Source organism: Dasypus novemcinctus, chromosome 9 (genome assembly GCF_030445035.2).
Source record: "Dasypus novemcinctus isolate mDasNov1 chromosome 9, mDasNov1.1.hap2, whole genome shotgun sequence".
Taxonomy (NCBI): Eukaryota; Metazoa; Chordata; class Mammalia; order Cingulata; family Dasypodidae; genus Dasypus; species Dasypus novemcinctus.
In genome coordinates, this window is record NC_080681.1 from 33,096,411 (window position 1) to 33,116,571 (window position 20,161).

Genomic DNA, 20,161 nt, shown 5'->3' on the forward strand with positions numbered 1-20,161 from the left:
CTGTTTAAAAATGTACCTTCCAGTTGCCTCATACTGCAGTCAGTCGCCTCTGTTTGGAGCCTCACTCTGCACACAGGTGGTGGTACTTGCCTATCCTTGCAGAGACCTCTCACTTACTACCTCCAACCCGCTGGTCTGAATTCCAGAGTAATATCCACCTCTGGACTCTTTCACTCTCTCTGTTCTGTCTACCTGCTGCTTTGGGGCTCTTTTTGACAGCTGCTTTCATGAGCTATGGCCTGATACCCTGAAATATTTTGAGCACCTGTTGGCATGTCAGTACTCCCAAATTCCAGTCCTATCTCAATGCATGAATTAAAGACTGCCTCTTTCTCTCTCTGGTATTATTGCACCATATCCAGCCTACTGCTGAGATTCCATGTAGGTGATTCTATTTTGTATGATCCTACAGCATCAACAAATTGTTAGGTTATATGTTCATTACAATTTGTTTAACAAGACAAAGACACAGATGACATAGCTTAATGTAACAATGGTCAAAAGTTTTACTGAAGTTGGTGCATAAGGGGACAAGTTTTCTTTATCAAGAAAATTAATTTGAGTGGAAAGGATCATTCCCTGATAACTCAAAAATGGGTTTTTACCTTAATAAGCTTTTGGGGAAGACCTTAAGTACTTTATAACATATTACCTCATTTAATCCTCAAACAGGTTTATTTACAACTTGTCACTGAAGATGATGTAGAGATGTTAAACGACTTAGCAGCAACTGCCTAGAGAGTGGCAGAGTCAAGACTGGACCCCAGGTCTACCTGTCTCCAGGAGTTCATACATAGAGCTCTTTTTTTTTTTTTTTTTTAGAGTTAGTGAGAATTTTTCATAGCACTCTTGTTTAGACATATGTTAGGTTTTTTGAAAAAACAACATCATCATTTATTGCCAATATGAATTCAAAGCTAGTATGCAGTTTTGTTTAAACTATAGCAAGATCAGGAAATCAAGGTACAATTGCCATCATCAATTCTTAATCTTCAGAGAACAGCATATTCACGAGGCTGGCCTGAAGACACTCAGATTCTACCAATTTTTGAGGTGTTCCATATTTAAGAAGTGTGGGTACTGCAGTTACTTTCGAGTTTTTTCTGAAGTTATTATTTGGATCTTTCCAATAAGGTCTTTCTCCTTCTTGGCAGTAGATGAACACACATCCTTCGCTGACGTACTTCAGTCCCTCTCATATGACTGGTTCAGCCTGCACACAGTGCCGGCACGAGCTTTTCCCTCCAGCATCCTTAGAACCTGTGTAGCAGGCAAAAATGGTCTTGCCACTGTGTTGCTCCACAGCCTGATTAAACTCTCCGAAGCCATAACAATGCACCCCTCGTAGTGGGGCATCTCGGGATCTTGCGGTGGACTGCAGAAGTCCTTGGGTTCAACTGCTGTGGGGCTGGGTCCCACGTGGGACGGGCACAAGCTTTCCCGGACGGCTATATAGAGCTCTTAACCACTGCAAGGAAACAAGAAACACTGAAACAAACAAACAAGCAAAAAGAAAAGATGATGGATGGGCTCCATAAGACGTTTGTAATCCCTATTACATTTTCTGAATTTATATTACATTGGTTCCCATTGGATCATATTGGGAATAATCAGCGAGGAAACATCTGGGTCCTTTAAGATCTCTACTGTCATCTGAACGAATCAGATGTTTCCTGGTTTTGGATGGTAATTCTTATGCTCAAGAGAATTGGGAAGTGTTTAGGTCTGATCTTGAGGAGGAAGAAAACACTACAAATCATCCAATGAATGGTGCTCTGGCGGTGCTTCCAGGGCATCTCCTGCTATATTATGTCTCTGTAGTTTTCCTCTTCTGTAGAGAATAGGGTATATCCATATACACAAAATTGCGCCATATTGTCATATGCCGTTTGAATATTGAGAAGCTGACGATCAGTGGAGGCAAAAACCCTGAGAGTATTGCCAGAGCCTAAAAATATTCTCAGAAGGTCTCAGAGCAAGTTTATACCCTGCCAAAGTCTGTAACCCACCATAATAAGATGATCCCTTCAATAATTCCCAGGTTTCATGCAATGTTCCCCCTGCCACACTTGCTGCAGTCACAGTGAATTCTCAATATGTCTTTTAGTGCACTGTTTTTGAGGGAGACTTTCACTTTTCAGAATTATAGTGTTATGCCTCAACTCAGAAAAATCTTAGCATCAAATTGTTATAGGCAGTTCCTTTTCTTGGGAAATGATTAAAAAATAATAGCATTCCTTCAGAGAATGTACCAATAAGAATAACGAACTGCATTAAGATTGTATCATTCATGATTTCTATTTCTGATTTTGACTGTTGCTTTCAAGTTAACAACATTTTTAAAGACCTATTCTGGGAACCAGATGTGGCTCAAGCAGTTGGGCACCTCCCTTCCACATGGGAAGTCCTGGAGTCCCCAGGTTTGGCTCCCAGTGCCTCCTAAAAAGAAGACAAGCACACAACGAGCAGACAGCAAGCCCAAACAATGGGGGTAGCAGGGGGAGGGGGAGAGTATAAATAAATTCTTTCAAAAACACCTATTTTTTGTACTTTTATTCTCCTGGTAACTTCACTTATTCAAACATTCTTTCACTCTTTCAACAAATGTTTATAAATTATCTTCCAAATGCCAGTTACTGTCTAGGTATTAGGAACAGAGCAATGAACAAACCATTGCCCTCAACGGCCAATAACTCCTTTTTTTAAAAAGCATACCATATTAAAACCATACACAAAATACCTGCTGCACTTCATATTAAGTTTCTTGTGTTCCATACACTGAACACCCTTTTATAACATTTAGGAACAATCGAGTCTTAATATTTGGTGGTGGTGTTAGTGGAAAATTGGAGAACCACTGTATTTTTTAAATTCCAATATCCAATTTGCCTTTTCCTAGAAGATAGAAGAGAGCTCTGCCTCTCATTTTAGCCTGTGTTCTCAGGACTAAAATTCATCCAGATTTCATTTTTCCTGGGTGCAACTTGAGTCACCCCCTTGCCTTACCAAAATGCTGCACCATCTAGTGGCAAAAGAAGGTCAGTGTAGGTTACACGATGTAAAGAAAGAAATTCACTTGTCCTGTTCATGTAAAACATGTTTGTTTTAAAACGTAGACTCTTTTTAAAATTGAATCATTAATGCAGCACCTAATCTCCTCCTTTTTTCTCTTTTCCTTATCATTCCCTTTCTTGCTTCCCATTTGGAGGTTTCAGTGAAGCTCCTGATTGAGTCTGCTTTCCCAAATCCCTTTCTATGACTTTAATTCAGAGGTCATAAATTCAAAGGCCTGCAGGAATCAGACAGGAAAGAGTGTTAGGGGCTGGGGTCAGAAAACTGGCGAGTGGAGAGGACTGTGGCAAACCATAGAACATGGCCCCATGCAGCCCCCGTACCGATCATCCGTGTCAGCCTGTTGACATTTGAATGAAAGGTTTGGTTAGAAAATGTTCTGATTTTCAAAAGAGGCATGATTCTGGAGGTTTAGGTAAAATGTCCCAACTTGTAAAGGTTGGTTGGGCCAAACAAAATGTGTCTCCCTAGGGTGCCATTTGGGGCCTTGCACTCACTGGTAACCAATTCAAAGCAATAAAAGCACAACAGGTTCCAGAATATCCCTGAAGGATATGAGCTGAATTCTGTGATCCAACCCAGAAGGAAGGAAAAGGAAAGGAAGAATTCTTATCAGGAGTGTGGTCTGTTCCTGGTCTAATTAGTACATTTTCATTAGTCTAATAAGTAGCTAGGTATTCATTCTGTGGTTTTAAAAAACATAATAAGGTAATACATCTATTATGTAAGAAAGGAAGGATAAAATAGTATTCAATTAAATATATATTTACTTTTATTCATATAAACAAACACTTGCCCTGGCCCTGGAAGGATACATTAAAAATTAATAAAGTGATTATCTATGAGAAGCTGGGGCAAGGCAAAGTAGAAAAGCCTGAGTGTAGTAGAAAGATGTCTCAATGTATATTTTTAATTTAGTTTTTATTTTTGAACCAGGCGAGTGTATTACATATTCAAAAGTTAAAATTTTAAATTAAAATAGAAATCATTAAAATGTCTATATTAGGATGTGGGTTTTTTTGTATTTTTTTAAAAAAATTTATTTAAGAAGTTGTGAGTTTACAAAACAAACATGACCATCAGGAGCTGTCCCTCTTCCTGGGCCTCTGCCATGTCTACGGAGCCATCTCTATTCCTCGGTGTTCTCCTGTGTGTTTACTTCCTGGGGTTCCCGCTCAAAACACTCTACTCCATCCTCCCTCCCCATGTCTTGTCTTCCCCAGGCTCCATATCAAAACTACAACTTTCTCCTCTGCCATGTCATTTTCTCTGTGAGTCCCCGCCCACCAATGTCTATTTTTGGAATTCATAAACAATATCAAACTGCTACACAGCTGCTGTGAAAAACAGTTTGGCAGTTCCTTAAAAGTTAAGTATAGAATTACCAAATGATCCAGCATTTTCACTCCTAGGTATATAACCCCAAAGAATTGAAAACAGACTCTTGGCCCTGTTATGTTGACTAAGATCAACATGATGACTAAGAGACCACAACTCAGCACCTCAGAATACAACCATATGGGTTGTAAACCATTTTTAAGTATTAATTACTTTTACAATGTTGTGCTACCATTACCACCTTCCATTACTAAAACTTTGTCATCACTCAAAAGAGAAACTCTTTGCCCTTTAAGCAATAACCCTCCCTGCATCTTCTTTCTGTCTCTATAAATTTGTCTTCTCTAATCTTCTTTCTGTCTCTATAAATTTGATTTTTCTAGATACTTCACATAAGTGGAATCATAAAATATTTGTTCTTTTGTGTCTGGCTTATTTACTTAGCATAATGTTTCAAGGTTCAAACATGTTGTATGTATCAGAACTTCATTCCTTTTTACTGTTGCATAGTATTCCATTGTATGTATCTGCTACATTTTATTTATCCAGTCTTCTGTTGATGGATGCAGTTTGCTTCACCTTTTTGGCTATTGCGAATAATGCTGCTATGAACATTGGCATACAAACATATGTTCCAGTTCCTGTTTTCAATTTTTGGGAGGTACATACCTAGGAGTAGAATTGCTGAGTCATTTGGTAACTCTATATTTAACTTTTGAGGGACTGCCAAACTGCTTTTCCCAGCAGCTGCATCATTTATATTTCCACCAGCAATGTATGAGAGTTCCAATTTCCCCAAGTTCTGGTCAGCACTTGTTATTTTACATTTTTTAAAATAATAAGCACCCAATTGGATATAAACTGGTATCTCATTGTGGTTTACATTTGCATTTCCCTAATAGCTAATGGTGTTGAGCATTTTTTCATGTGTTTATTAGCCATTTGTGTATATTTATATATATATATATATATATAGAGAGAGAGAAATGTCTATTCAAGATTTGTCCATTTTTTAATTGGGTTATTTGTCTTTTGTTGAGCAGTAAGAGTACTTTATGTATTCTGGATATTAAACTCTTATCAGATACACAATTTCCAAATATTTTCTCCCATTCTGTAGGTTACCTTTTCACTTTAGATGTTTGGAAGCTAGGTCCAGTGTATGATAAGAAGAATGGCAGAATCACTGCAACAAAAGAGAAGAAGAGGGCAAAGTGACAGGCAGAAAATATTCAACCCAAATCTTCCACAGGCCAATCAGCTTGGATCCATGTTGGAATGCACTGAGGTGGATTTAGAGCCAAAAGTCTTGTGAAGACCTCATCATATCTGCCTATAACAAGGCCCCAACAAGGACCCGGGGTGGGGGGCTATGTTAGTCCCAGATTTCTCTCTTGGACTTCTGAGACATGTTATGGCAAAAGAATTAATCTAAGGGGAGGGGATGTGGCTTAAGCGGTTGAGCCCCTACTTTCTACATGGGAGGTCCCAGGTTCGGTTACCGGTGCCTCCTTAAAAAACAAAAAACCAACAATAAGGAAAACAGATGAAAAAACCAACTCAGGGGAGCCGATGTGGCTCAGTGGTTGAATGTCGGCTTCCTACATACGAGGTCCTGGGTTAAATCCATGGTCCCCAGTACCTCAAAAACAACCATAACATTGTTTAAAAAAAGAACTAATCCAAGCTTGAAATTAAAATTATGTAAACTACTTTTCCCATTCAAATAAGAATTGGATATTAACCATATTTAATCTTATAATGAAGATTTCTAGGGAAAGCAGATCAGGCTCTTAAACAAGTCCAAAAATGGCTTGAGTGAGCAGAGAAAGATTAGCAATCCAACTGCCTGCTTAGAGTTTTTATGGTGGTTAGGAGCTGAGGCCAGGGCGAGAGGGTTCCCTTACACAGCCTGGGTCTTGCTTGGTATGAACTTCTGCCCTGGCACCAAAGAAGGAAGCTCCCAAACTTTCTTACGAGCTTTCCCAGATGTGGGGCAGTAGGGGAGAGGAGAAAGGCAATTTGAAAACTGTTGGCAAATATCAAAAATTTTTAAAAAGAATTAATCCAAGCTTGAATTGAAAATGAAAACTACTTTTCCCATTCAAATAAGAACTGGATATTAACTATATTTAATCTTTGTTGATGTTAAATGGAAACTGAACAATTACTTCTTATCAGTAATTTCAATCTTTGTCCTTGTAATTTCTGTTTATACACCTTACCACCAGAAATGAAAGTCTGGCTCTTCTCTGTGGATACTGCTGTACTTGGAGTTTTCTCAGAGCCCTCTACCACTGGCTCCTGAACTTTCTTACCAGCTTTCCCAGATGTGGGGCAGTAGGGGAGAGCAGACAGGCAACTTGAAAACTGTTAGCAAATATAAAAAATGGGGTCAGATTCCTTATTGTATACACTTCTCCTCTTTCCAGATCATTTCCTCTTGTTCCCTAACTCCCATTATCCCTCAACCCTACAAGGACTTGCAATTACTGATTTTTACCACCTGTTCACTGTCCTTAATGCCTCCTTGTCCATTTTCTCTCTTCATCCAGCTTAAACTCCATGGCGAATCATAATCACTACCTTGCATGCATCTTCAGCTTCTAGTTCCTCTCTTCTGGCTCTTACTCTCTTGGTAAAACCTGACTGAATTCTCAGCCTACTCTGAGCAGGCATCCTGGCAGGCAATTGTTGCTAGTAAAAAAAGGCACATTCCCCCGACATGTCCCACTTAAATTCATGACCTCGAACCTCAAGTGGGCCCTTAATGACACTCAGCAAGCACACTATGTCTCCTAGTCCATTCATTCTCCCATTCTTCTAGATGACTATTTCACACCTTCTTTTGTCTCCTCCAACTTCCATTACTCTTCCCCACCTCCTCTCAGCTTCCTGTCTCCGAGAAAATTGAAACAATCAGAAGAGAACTTCCATAGACTGCCACCACTACCCCTACCACCTGTTTCCATAGAAGAGTGGTCTGTGCTCCCTGATATAACATTTTCATTTGGCTTTTGAGGAATTTTACTCCTGGCTCTCCTTCATTGTGTCAAATGTTGCCTACGGATCAAATGGGTGAGGATTGAGAATCGATCATTGGATGGAGACCAATGGTAACCTTCCAGGAGAACAACAGTGGGATAACTTGACTGAAGTGGATTTAAGAAAAAAGGGGAGAGGAATTGGAGATGGCTAGTAGATACAACTCTTGTGAGCAGTTCTGTTGCAAAGGGGAGCCCCAAAATGCATCAGTAACTGGTAGTGTAAGTGGAGTCAAAAGTAGGTTGGAAAAAAAAGTTGGGAGAAATATTTGATGAGAAAGATCCAAAAGAGAAGGGAAAATTAATATAGGAGTGAGAAGGGAGAATGCTGGAGTGCTGTCCTTGAGAAGAATAGTGGGTTTGGAATCTAGCACACAAGTGGAAGGATCATTTGTAGACAGAAGCACAGACTGGATTCTATTCTCTTTATACTCGCTCCCTTGGTGATCTTGGCCAGTCTCATGGCTTTAATTCTCTCCTATATCTCTAGCTTGGACCACTCTCCTTAACTCTAGACTCCATCTGCTTGCTCAAAAGCTCCACTTGTATTTCTAATAGATATCTCAAACGTCACATGTCCAAAATTGAACTCAACTTTCCCCTCAAACCTATTCTACCTGTAGTCTTCCCCATCTCCATTGATTTATTTTCTTTTCCATTGTCCCTATCAACTTTATCATCCTATTTAATTTTTAAATTTAGTACATTTAGTTTTTACTATTTCCCCCACCCTTAAAATGTAACCTCCATAACAGCAGGGCTTTTTGCCTGTTTTGTTCACTCGTGTATCCCAAACAACTATAACAGGGTGCTCAATAAATATGTGTTTATTGAATGAACTAAACCAGTAGGATCCATCTTCCACTTGCTCAGATATTAATTAAGTCTCTTAACCCAAACTGAAAATCAGTGAAAAATTGGTTCATCTGTCAGCAGTAAAATACCACTGCGGTTAAAAGCCTTGTGTGTCTGTGTGCGTTGCCGGGAGGGGCGAATGGGAAAGCTCTTTCTTCAAAAACTGAAAGCACCAGAACAAGACTTTTGTGAAAACCACACTGAGGGCAAAGTTCTACTGCTGGGCAAACCACTTCTCAGAGCGGCGGGCAAGAATTCGCACCATGTGAAAACGTAGCATGTGGGGTAAAAAGGAGCAAAAACGCATCTTTATCCATTCTGAGTCACTCTGATCAAAAGCTGTTCTCCCCCGAGAGCGGCTCTTATTTGGACCTCCCTGTCAAGAAAGACACCACACCCTGCGTTTTGTAGCCGTGATTGAGCAGCTCTGCCACGTCCCAGGTCTACAGCCTTCAGGACTCTTAAGTGATTCAGTCATTTTTTTCTCTTTCGGATCAGGGTTTCTGGGTGGGGCCAGGAAAACGTCTCCGAAGCAAATCGAAACAATGCAAACCAAGAAAATCGGAATTTTAAAAAAAGCATATTAAAAAAAAAAGTTTGAGGCAAGCAAAGGCCAACCGGGTTGGGGGTGGCTGGGAGGGTGCGCGGAGTTCAGCCGAGGGAGACCTGTCCGCACCGGCCCCGCCGCGCGGCCGCAGAGCCCCGACCTGCGGGACGCGCCAGTCGGCGCCTCGGGCTGCGGCAGACTGCGCCCGCCCGCCCCGCGGCGAGGGAGAGCCCGCCCGCGCCCCGGCCCGCGCCGCCAGCCGCCCTGAATGTCAACGCGACCAGCCCTGACGCGTCCTGACAGAGGGGCCAAAGTCTACCTCATGGCGGGGCGGCGGGACGCGGGTGGCGGGACGCGCGGAGCCGGGAGCAGCCCGCGGGGTCGTCGCTCCCGCTCGCCGCACGTGCCCCTCTCTCGGTCCCGCCCGCCCCACCCCGCCCGGCGCGGAGCCGGCGAGCCCCGGGGTCCCCGCGACACCCCCTTCCTCCTCCGCGCGCCTCCCCTTTAAGGAGCAGGAGGATTTGTGTCGGCGGAAGCGAGGCGCGACTCCCCTTTATGGCGAAGTCGGCGGCAGCCGCTTTGACAGCCGCGGCGGCCGGGCGAGCAGCGCAGGAGGCCGGGCCTCGGGCCGCGGGCCCCAGTCACCGCAGCCGGGCCGGGGGGGAGCGGAGCGCGCGCCGCGGCGGGGGCGGGGGAGTGGGCGGGCCCGACCCGGCAGGAGGCGGGGAGGCGGGGAGACCGGCCGCCGGCGCTCGGGGTCCGCCTCTGACTGCGGCGCGGCGGGGCGATGTGCGGTTATCATGGCGAGGAGTCTCTGTCCGGGGGCCTGGCTGAGGAAACCCTATTACCTCCAGGTAGGACGGCGTCGGCCCCGCAGCCCGCCGCGGGCGCACCCCCCCGAGCGCCCTCCAGCGCCGCGAGGGACTCGCCCGCCGCCTCCTCCCTCCGGCCGTCCGCGCCGGCCCGAACCCCGCTGCCCCCTGCCGTCGGCACCTGGCCGCGCGCCCTCCTCGGCGGCCCCGGCGCCGCAGCCCCCACGGCGGCGCTGCCAGCGGCCCCCGCGCCCCCCCCGGCTTCCCGCTCCCTGCCCGGCCCCGGGGCGGCCACGCCGGGGCTCACCCTCGCGCCCTGAGGGCCCGGAGGCGTGACCCGAGGGCGACCCCGCGCCCCGAGCCCTGTCCCCAGCCCTGCTCCCCTCGCAGTCTGGGAAGCGGCATGTGCCCCGGTCTTCTCCCTGGTCTTCTCGCTGTTCTCCCCCTCCCCCGTGTATTCTTGCCTCTCTGTCCTGGGTCTTCGGTGTGTCATTCCTTCAGGTTTTAGAAAATTGTGAAAATCATAGTTTGTCACATCAGTGTTTACCAAACCCTTCGAGATGCGCGGCGCGTGCCCCTTGGTTCTGTCTATCCATCACGCCCCTGATTTAAATGGGAGGTAAGGTTTGCAAGCCCGAGGGAGGCGGATGGGTGTATTTGCTTTTTAAAAGGAAAGGGGACCGGCTCTGGTGTACGGATCTGAAATACCCCAGCAGTGCAAACAGAATTCGTAGTCATGTCGTGTGTACTGCTCGCATGTTAATTTTTCATGATTTCCCGTTCCACTCTTGTTCCGCTGCCTGTCTGTGTCTTCGAACCCTACCACTGTCTTCATGTACTGTTTGGTCACCAGGGGGACCTAGTAGACGCCGTGCGTAGCTGAGCCCAAATCCATCACCCCGATGGAAAAACAACCACGAATCAGTGCCTCCATGGGTCAGCAGTGTTGTCTGCATACAAGGACAGTATTACCTTACCTCTTAAATTAGAGGACTAAAGCACATTGGTAGATTATTTCGGTAAGAGAATTTATGGTCAGTTGGTGCTTTTTTAATTTATGGAAGAAGTTGAGAAAGAGCCATCATGGGGCAAGGGTTAGATTTTTGTTTGAAAATTGTGTGTGTAAACCATTACCCTGCAATGAGTGATGCATTGCAAATTGGCAGCATGATTCACAGTCCATGATAGGAGGGAATAAACTGAATGCTTAGTCTTGTAGTAACTTGGCGGGTAGTAACTGTGCCTTGAGTAAGAGTAGAACAACCCAATGCTTTATACAATAAGAGCCTAAGGTGAGGCCAGATACCTCTTTGTAACCCTTTATATGAGCAACAAATATCGTTCCAGACTCTGTCCCCAAAATAAGTTGATTGGAATATTTAAAATGTTTCTCCTAAAACTACCTAGCTTTCTATTTCTATGCTCAACCTTACTGATTTGGTTGCACACTTATTTTAGATTTTTATTTTTTTGGCTGTAAATCCTCTCCACAGATGTGGCTGTGACAGTATTGTTTTGGCACAGTTAGCACAAGAGCTTTCAGAGTGGATGAGTTCACACTAGTTTTACAAATAGTTATGTGTCCATCAATGACAAACATTTAGCATTTATGCCTTTCTGAGTTTGCACATCTTCATCTATTACCAAATTAAATTCAGAGTTTATACAAAAGACTTTCAGGGCATAGTGATATTTTAGTAGTTATTTCTATATAAAATGATTACTTAATAGAAACTTTATTGTGGTATTATATTTGAGATTAAAAATTTAAACTTAAAATCTGGCAACTAGAAGCCCAGAGAACTGGTGTTTAAGTATCTTCCTGGTATTAGCATTAATTTTCTTTATGCATTTTCTTGTTAGTTGTCCCTTACCATACTGATTCAATTTACCTAAGTATCATACTTTCTTCCGTTCCCTTTTGCCTAAATGTCTCACCATCTGCTTTTTACACTTCCTCTCCCACAAGGTGCTTCAACTTCAAAGTTGTTTGAGGCAAAGTCAAAATAAAAGTATTTTCAAGTAAGATTATTATACAGCTAATTTCTCAGCCACCAAGGGAAGAGTTAATATATACAATATTCCTTTTCCTTTTCTTTTTTTCTTCATGTTGGCAGTCAAATAGAGAATAAAATCATGTTCCTTTAGGAACAGACTCAGCTCTGTTCTCATTTGTGCATCTGGTTTATTATGACCTTGAAAAAGTTATTTAACCTTCTGGTCTCTTAGTTTTCATATCGGAAAGTGGAGATTATAGTTCTTAGTTGAATACATCCCATGAATGTAGTGGTGATAAGCTAGAAAAAGTTAAATCTGTGTCTTGACACTTATACTATATTTTTAATAGAAAAGCTTATGATCTTAAATGGTTAGTGAATATAGGTAAATACATTGAATTCTTTCAACTAAAGGTTCCTAGTTTTTTTCTCTCTTTTATTTATTATTTATTGAACTAGGTACATGATGTGACATATCTTACCAAATCAATCATTTACTTAATAAATATTTGTGGGATGCCTGTCACATGCCAGAAATTGTGTGAAGTGGTAAGGATTCTACCAGAGTTAAGCAAACACTTTTGTGGTCTTCATGGAGCTTAAGGTTTAGTGGGGGAGACAGACATTAATCAAATAATCACAGAAATATGTAGTTAAAACAGTACATGCTATGAAGTAAAAGGGAAGGAGCAAAAGACTGCCCGAGAGGAAGAAAACAGTTTCTCGCATTTAAAATATGCTGAATTGTGGAATTTCTTTTTGAACAGAATATATAATCAAATCTTTTATTTCTGCTAATTAAAAAAATAAAGAACCATAAACCACATTAATTTGTTTAATGCTTTAAAAAACAATCCAAGGAAAAGTAATTCTCATTTTATGTTTTGGGAGAATGTTGTAAGGATAAAAATATCTGATATAAGTAACATTTTCATGCGAATGTAAGAGAGGAATTGGGCAACAGATATGAGAGATCCAGTTTTGTATGGGGATAGGAGAAGGGGTGGAGTACAGGAAGGAATTGAGCTTCAGAGATGGGGGGAAATGATGAAGGGCCCAGGAGAGAGAGGTTGCAGGAGCCAGCCTTGTACACTTGCAGTTTTGCTCTATTACTCTTCACTGGGGTGGGATCAAAGAGCCATTATGTTCCGAGATGTTCAGACCTTAGTGTTTGCTAGTTCCTCTTCCTGCAGGGGAAAAATTTAAGCAGCCTATTTAAATAGAAAACCTTTTCATTAATCTAGATATCACTATGGTCATTGATAACCTTGAAGAAAAATGTAGCATGCAATTAATGATAATGGTCATTGATAACACTTGAAGAAAAATGTAGCATGCAATTAATGATATATTTTCAGTTATTGCATGGATTAAATAGGCATTTATGGCTATGTGGGGACCTTACCACTGTTTATATGGCAAAAGAGATTCTACTGCTTGTGAAGAAAAGAACTGATGTGGTACATCCATACAACAGACCATTATTCAGTAATAAAGAGGAATGAAGTACTGATAACATAATGTGACATGGGTGCACCTTGAAAACATTAAATATGTGAAAGAAGCCCATCACATTGTGATTCCATTTATTTGAAAAGTTCAGAATAGACAAATCTATATAGACAGAAAGTAGATTAGTGGGTTGCCTAGGCCTGGGGGATGGAGGGACCTGGGGAGTGACTGCCAGTGGGTACAGAGTTTCTTCTGGGGTGATGAAAATGTTCTAAAACTGTTAGTGGTGGCAGTTGCACAACTCTGTGAATATACCAAAAACCATTGAAATTATACACTTTAAGTGAGTAGATTGTGTGGTAAAGCTGTTTTTAAACAAAGGAACTGAGTTTATCTCAGGGTTGTGGTTCTCCTTCCTGCTACTTGGTACAGAGTCCACGAGCTTTATGGTACAGGGAACACTTCTTCCAGAGAATGGTGCAGACACTGTCTGGGCAGCCTCCCTGCCAGCCAGGAGGGCTTGTGTCCCGCCTGAAGTAGACAGCCAAACATTTTCCCAAGCAACAGGCTTCTCGTGGGAAGGCATCATTCCCAGAGCAAGCTAACTTACATTTTTCATATTTTCATTTCTTAGCTGCTTCTAAAAACAATACAGCTATTATGTTGAAACCTTACCTGAGAAATAGTACTTCCTGGGATGGCTGCTTGTTGCAGCACATTGAACAGAGCAGAATCCAGCCTCTGAGATTACACTGTGGGTGTGTTAACTGGCTTAGGCCATTTTTAGGTGGTGTTTTTCTCCCACTGTTACGGTGCATACATACTACTCTTGGCCTGCTGAGTGTGGTAAACCAGGATGACACCTGCATTTGTTTCTTTTTAGTAGTGTATTTTTCTACAAATTAGGATCTACTTTGTTTAGAATTTGCTCGTAGTCTGAGTGGGACTGATCACACACAAGCCCTATAATTTGTTGGTTTTAATTTGGGAGAACTTCTTCCTCCTCACTATCATTAAGTCCTGGAATAATGAAAGTTAAGACAATTTAGGATAATTCTCTACACTTAGATTATACACACTTTCCATTCCAGTCATACAGCCTACATGCCCCATTGCTTATAAAAAGCTGGCACTGTTCTAATGGAATTTGAAGCGCAAGATACTTGGGTACTTCTGTGGTTTTTCAAGCCCTTTACATTGCAAAAGTTTTGAATTTTTTGAGGCGTTCTCTTAAAAATGACTGCGCCAGCAATTTCAGTATGTGTTCAGTAGGGCTGTCATGAATAAATAGATAGATGGCATGTTCTAATTAGGATGTTGGCACTTGTTTTGCGTTTCTGATATCTGGCACTCTGGCTTACATTTGTGCTCTTTTACAAACATGGCTGCTGTAGATTGTTTTGTTTCTTTAAGTTCTACTTAATGTATATATTTTGTGAGATTTAGTACCAGATAGGGTGATTGACTGTTTTAGTTTGCCAAACACTGCTGGGAGCAATATACCGGAAATAGGCTGGTTTTACCATGGGGATTTATTAGATTAAAACCTTACCGTACTGAGACCAAGGAAATATCCAAATCGAGGCATCACCAGGAAATACTTTCTCTCTGAGCTGCAACTCTGGGTGACCAGGCACATGGCAGCATCTGCTCCTCCCTGGTCTCTCCTCTCCCCACGTCTCCTCTGGGCCTCACTGCTTTCAACTTCTGTATAAAGTGGCTTCCTCTCAGCTTCTGTGTTCCATTGATTTCAGCTTCTGAAACTTTTTTCTGTATCTGTAGCTTTTTATTCCTCCATTTGTAAAGGACTCCAGTAAGAGGATTGAGACCTACCCTGGGTCATGCTGTCTAGTCAAATCCCCTTAACTGAAGTAATTTAATCAAAAGTTCCACCCACAATAGGTTTCCATGCACAGGAATGGATTAGCCCTAAGAACATGATTTTCTGCCACCCTGATGCAGATTAACTGGTTATAGTGACAGTGGTGATAAATATTGTAATAAGAATAATACAGTGTCTTAGTCATTTTCAGTCTGTAGGATTATTTTAAATCAAAGAATAATTAGAGCAGCTGGACTTTCCATATATATGTGTGTGTGTGTATAGACAGAAAGAGAGCAAGAGAGCAAGCACCTATAGGTGGTGTAAGTGGTTTTATTAGACCTGCTGTTCAGAGCTAAGCTTTTGCCTGAAACTAAATCTCTAGAATTGTGATTAGCTTTCTGAGATTAGATTGGATGTATTTGCACCCATTGTATTTTAAATTCAGCATAGAATTATACTGCAGCCATCTGATAATACCATTGATTGCTTTTCTATCCCTGTTAGAAACTCAAAAGAAATGGTGAATATTCAGGCAGCTTTCACCCTCACCAGTTTCAGAGTGGAGCCTACAGTGAAAGTAAAAGTATTTTCTTCATTGTCATCTTCCCTGTGCCCCAGTTTTTTACTTTGATGAATTATTGTGTTGTTTTGTATTCTCAGTAGAAATCAGTTATAATTGTAATGCTTTCATTTCTTAAAGCTGCTTCTAAAAACACTACTACACCATTTTCTTAAATAGTGTTATTTTGCATTGTCTGATTGAAAAGGTAAACTCACATTTTTAACATTTCCCATCCGTTTCTTGGCATTCAAATATTTTATAAAAATTTTCCTAAAAATATATTTTAACCTACAAAATATATGTTTAGAAAATCAGGATATAGAATATGAATTGCCAAAACATTAGTGGATGAATTTTTCTTTAGAAATTAGTCCTTCCTTTTTCTTGATTTATTGTTTCAGGTTATTATTTTGTCAACACAATTACTGGTTATTGTAAATAAAGTTCCCCTTTCTTCCCTAAGAACAGAGTAACCATGTTTGCAGATATTCTTGTAAGAGCGATTTATATTGTACTAACAATCTTCTGAACTAATTACTTAGTACATCCATCTCAGACATACAGAACATCAGAGTCATGGCCTCATAGATCCTAGAGCCCAGATCACAGGTTTTACTACCTACCCTCCATCGTTGCTGGCATAATGAAGCTTCTTATTTATTTTTAATTTAAAATATTGATCAACATACCAACTTATATACCCATGATTAGATTCTGGATTTTTTTTTTAAAGCTATAAAGGATGTTTTTTGAGATAGATGGGGAAATTTGAAAATGGACTGTATATTGTATAGTATTATTATATTAATATTAAATTACATTATAAAGTAGAGTGTCCTTGTTTTCAGAAGGTAGAAGCTAAAGTATTTAGGGTAAAAATTACCCTAATATTTTTAGCTTACCTTCAAATGGTTCGGGAGAAAAACGTTCATATATACATAGAGAGCAGGGTTTCTCAACCTCAGCACCATTGACATTATGGGCCAGATAATACTTTGTTGTGGCAGCTGTCCTGTGCCTCGTAGGGTATTTAGCAGCTCCCTGGCCTCCTCCGACTAGATGCCAGGAGTGCCCCCCAATCACGACAATCAAAATGTCTGCAGACATTGCTGAATGGCCTCTGGGGGACAAAATCATCCTCCTTTGAGAACCACTGGTTCGGAGAAGGAAAAGGAGAGAGAGAGAAAGAAATCTGTATACCTTTCGAGGGAGAGAAAGCAAGCAAATGTAGGAAGATGTTAGCAGTTGATGAGTATAGGTATAAAGAGTAGGGGTGTTCGCTGTAGTAGTCTTTCAAATTTTCTGTAGGTTTAAACACTTTCAAAATAAAAAGTTGGGAAAAATAAATTAGGCTGGACTTCTTCCTAACTGAATATGACTGGAACGGTAGGGACTCTGTCAGTTATATTAAGAGACAAGACATTTTTTGAATGTATTATCACTCTTCATTCTCCTGCATCTCATGTCTCACCAGGACAACTGTAATAGTCTCCACAGAGGACTTCTTGGCTCATTGACCCCTCTCAGATGCGTCCTCCACATCGCTTCCTGTGTAACCTGTCCCAAAGTGCAAATCTGACCAGGTCCCTTCTCTACAGAAGAAATCTTGAGCTGTTTCCTATCGCCTTCAGGAGACAGCAGAGTTCTGAGCATAGTCCATTTCTGGCTCCTACCTTTCTTTCTTTTTCATTACTCTTAACTACCCACCCTCACGCACTGTTTGCTTTAGCAATCCTGGAAAAATTCATTTGCTCTCTCTCCTATTATCATCCGCCCACTTTTTTCTCTCTGCCTTACAGTGCCCTTCCCCCATTCTCCCTTCATCCCCGTTCACCTGGTTTACTCCGCTTTTCTACTTGTGCTTTAAGTCTCACCTCCAAGAGAAAGTGACCTTTCAGGCAATTTCTCACTGACTCTGCCTCCCCTCAAGCTGTATGCTGCAGCCTTCACAGGGCAGTAGACACCACTTCTCTTACAGCTGTTAGGATCCTGAATTGTCCTCAAGGGTTCCCACATCTTTCTTCATTCCACACCTTTCTTCAACCCACACTGTGATATCTAGCCCCTTGTCTATTCCAGAGAAGATGGCCAATAAATATTAGTTGAATGAATGAATCAGCATAAACACTTGTACAGATTCAGAATTTTATGTAGCTCACCCTGTAGATAAACTAATTACTTATATGAAAATAATATATGTAAATATGTAGCACAGTGTGGATGAACTTGTGATGAAAACCATGAGTATCCCCTTCCACTTTCCCTACCCGCAGTGCTACTCTCCCAAAGTAGTCTCTTTTAAGGACTCCCTGGACTTTCTCTTGGCTCCGCCCCTACCTTTTAAAGCCGTGTTCTCTAAAGTTAGTCGTACACATCCCGAGGGGGGGGGGGGTACATAGGATGCTGAACTGGGGTGCTGTAATAATTTATGGAAATTTTATTTATCCATTTACTCTTTCTTTGGTATCTTAAACGTGTTTTATCTCTGTCAGAATAACTATTTTCTGTTAGTATTTTGTTTGTTTTGTAAGCATTTCCTCCCTGAAAAAGCAATTCAAAATTATTCTCAGTATTTTTAATTTATATTTTTGTGTTAGCTATAATATACGTGAACTAGATTAGTATAGTCAAAACTTTATGTGGAATATAAAAAAGCAAATATACATATTCTGGGGCTTTGTACTTAGAAATATTTTCCTTTAGGGTTGTATGATAAAAAATTTGGAGGCCACTGCTCTAAATAAGAGACTTTAACCTCTATTTCTTGATTTATCAACTTTAGATCATATCTACTGACTTTCAATTAAAAAAATGAATAGTTAGCTTTCTTACACTACCATCTCCTCATCACATTCTTTCACTTCCAGTGTTTGATAGTTGTATTATTAGTTTTACTTCCTCTGCTGCTTACTTGGTAACTTCAGATAATATCTGTTTCTTATTTCATCCACTTTCGGCAGGTTCTCAACCCCACCTTTTTTTGTTTGTTTGTTAGGTACCGGTCTTGGGATTGAACTCGAGGCCTCATGTGTGGGAAGCCAGCACTCACCCACTGAGCCACATCGGCTCCCCTGAGTTGTTATTTTTTTATTTGTTTATTTGCTTGTTGTTGTTTGTCAGCACCTGGGGCTGAACCCTGGACCTCTCATGTGGGAAGCAGGTGCTCAACTACTTGAGCGACATCTGCTTCCCAACCCTATCCTTTTTTAAGACAGAACATTAGAACATGTACTCATTTCCCCCTCTTCTGTTTCCCACTTTCAGTCAGCTATGCTTTTACATTGTCAAAGTTGGTAGCTTTTATATTTTGTCATATTGCCACAACCAAGTCCCCTTATGAATTGAATCTAAAAGAGAATAGCTAGAAATAGTCTTATTTTATCAATTCTTAATTCTTCCATAAAGGAAAATCTTCCTTATGAACCTAAGACCCATTGACTTCAGCACATAGTTATTTCCCCTTGTCAGGAAAAGCAGATAGAATTAACAGACTTTGACAATTGCCACTTGTTACTAAGTAAACTACTGCAAGGATCTGTTCCTTCCCAGAAACTGGATGGTATTTCTGCCAGTAGGGAAGAGAACATGTGACTTTTGCAAATTCCCTGTAAAAAGTCCCTTTCTGTTTAGAGATCATGCTTCTTTTTATTTCTATTAAAGAATAATCATTAAAAACATAATCTTCAGGTTTCCTAATGAAGTAATAGAGCTATGATTTGATATCATCATGGGCTGCAGTTTCTACCCTGAGTAGTCAATATAACTTCTCTTTGAGAGTGGTTACCTGGTTATGCTCAGCTGCAGGGAGCAGACTTTCCTTGTCATCTGCCCCCTAGGCCCAAATGAACTGAGCCAGTTCTGAAGCCCTGACCATTTAAATAATGAAAATGACTCTTTCCCTTGTGGATAACAGTTGGGTATCTTTCCCTCCTGCATTTATTTAAAAAAAAAAAGTTTCCAAAATTAAAAAATACAGAGACAGTGAAACGGTTTTGGTCAGTCTTTGTTTTGAGGTCTTGAAATTTATGTCTTGAGTCCCCCAAAAAATCAAAGTTATTTCTGGCCCAAGATGAAGAGCCTCTCTAAATTTAGTATCCCATAGAATATGATTCTATAAATATTGCTTAGCACAGAGCCAATTTGTGTGCTAGGGTTACATTTTCTACTCTTTAGGGCCAGGATCATGATTCTAGTATCATTGGCAAAGTACGTTTGCTTCATGTTTAGGCCGTAGTTTTTTTGTGTGTGCATTCCCCCCCCCCCCTTTTTTTTTTTCTCTTTTTAGATCTTGCTTTGATTTCTTATTTTTCAAGGTATTTCTAATTACCTTCTTTTTCTGGCATAATATGACTTTATCATAACCTGACTTTTTCCACATTCTGTTATATTTTCTATTAGCTAGAAACCTTTTTACCACAGACTTCTCACCTCCCTTCTCTAGGTTTAGTCTCCTATAACTTTCACTTTCCTGATTTAGGCCTTCATATTACTAGAGTATATCCTGAAAGAAGTTCTTTAAAAAGAAGTGTGGGAAGTAAAATTTCTGGATCCTTTCATGTCTACAGTTGTTTTTATTGTACAGTACTACTTGTTTGTTGTTAGCTTGGATGTAGAATTCCAAGCTGAAAATAATTTTTAGAAAATGTGAAGATTTTGT

The 20,161-nt window shown here is 41.0% G+C and overlaps 1 protein-coding gene and 1 long non-coding RNA gene across 2 annotated transcripts in view; one reads left to right on the plus strand and one right to left on the minus strand.

Moving 5' to 3' along the window:
• Positions 1-864: 864 nt before the first annotated feature.
• LOC131279711 (uncharacterized) lies at positions 865-8,913 on the minus strand. Its single transcript, XR_009187138.2, has 3 exons — positions 6,636-8,913; positions 5,536-5,596; positions 865-1,468 (listed from the first exon to the last, which is right to left on the minus strand). It is a non-coding gene; the product is annotated as an uncharacterized lncRNA (long non-coding RNA).
• A 640-nt stretch (positions 8,914-9,553) lies between these two features.
• Positions 9,554-20,161, plus strand: part of DIPK1A (divergent protein kinase domain 1A) — a 159,294-nt gene continuing 148,686 nt past the window's right edge. Inside the window, exon 1 of the mRNA XM_004455593.5 lies at positions 9,554-9,710. Coding sequence (XP_004455650.1) covers positions 9,657-9,710 — 54 coding nt within the window. The 5' untranslated portion in view covers positions 9,554-9,656. The remainder of the gene's footprint in view (positions 9,711-20,161) is intronic.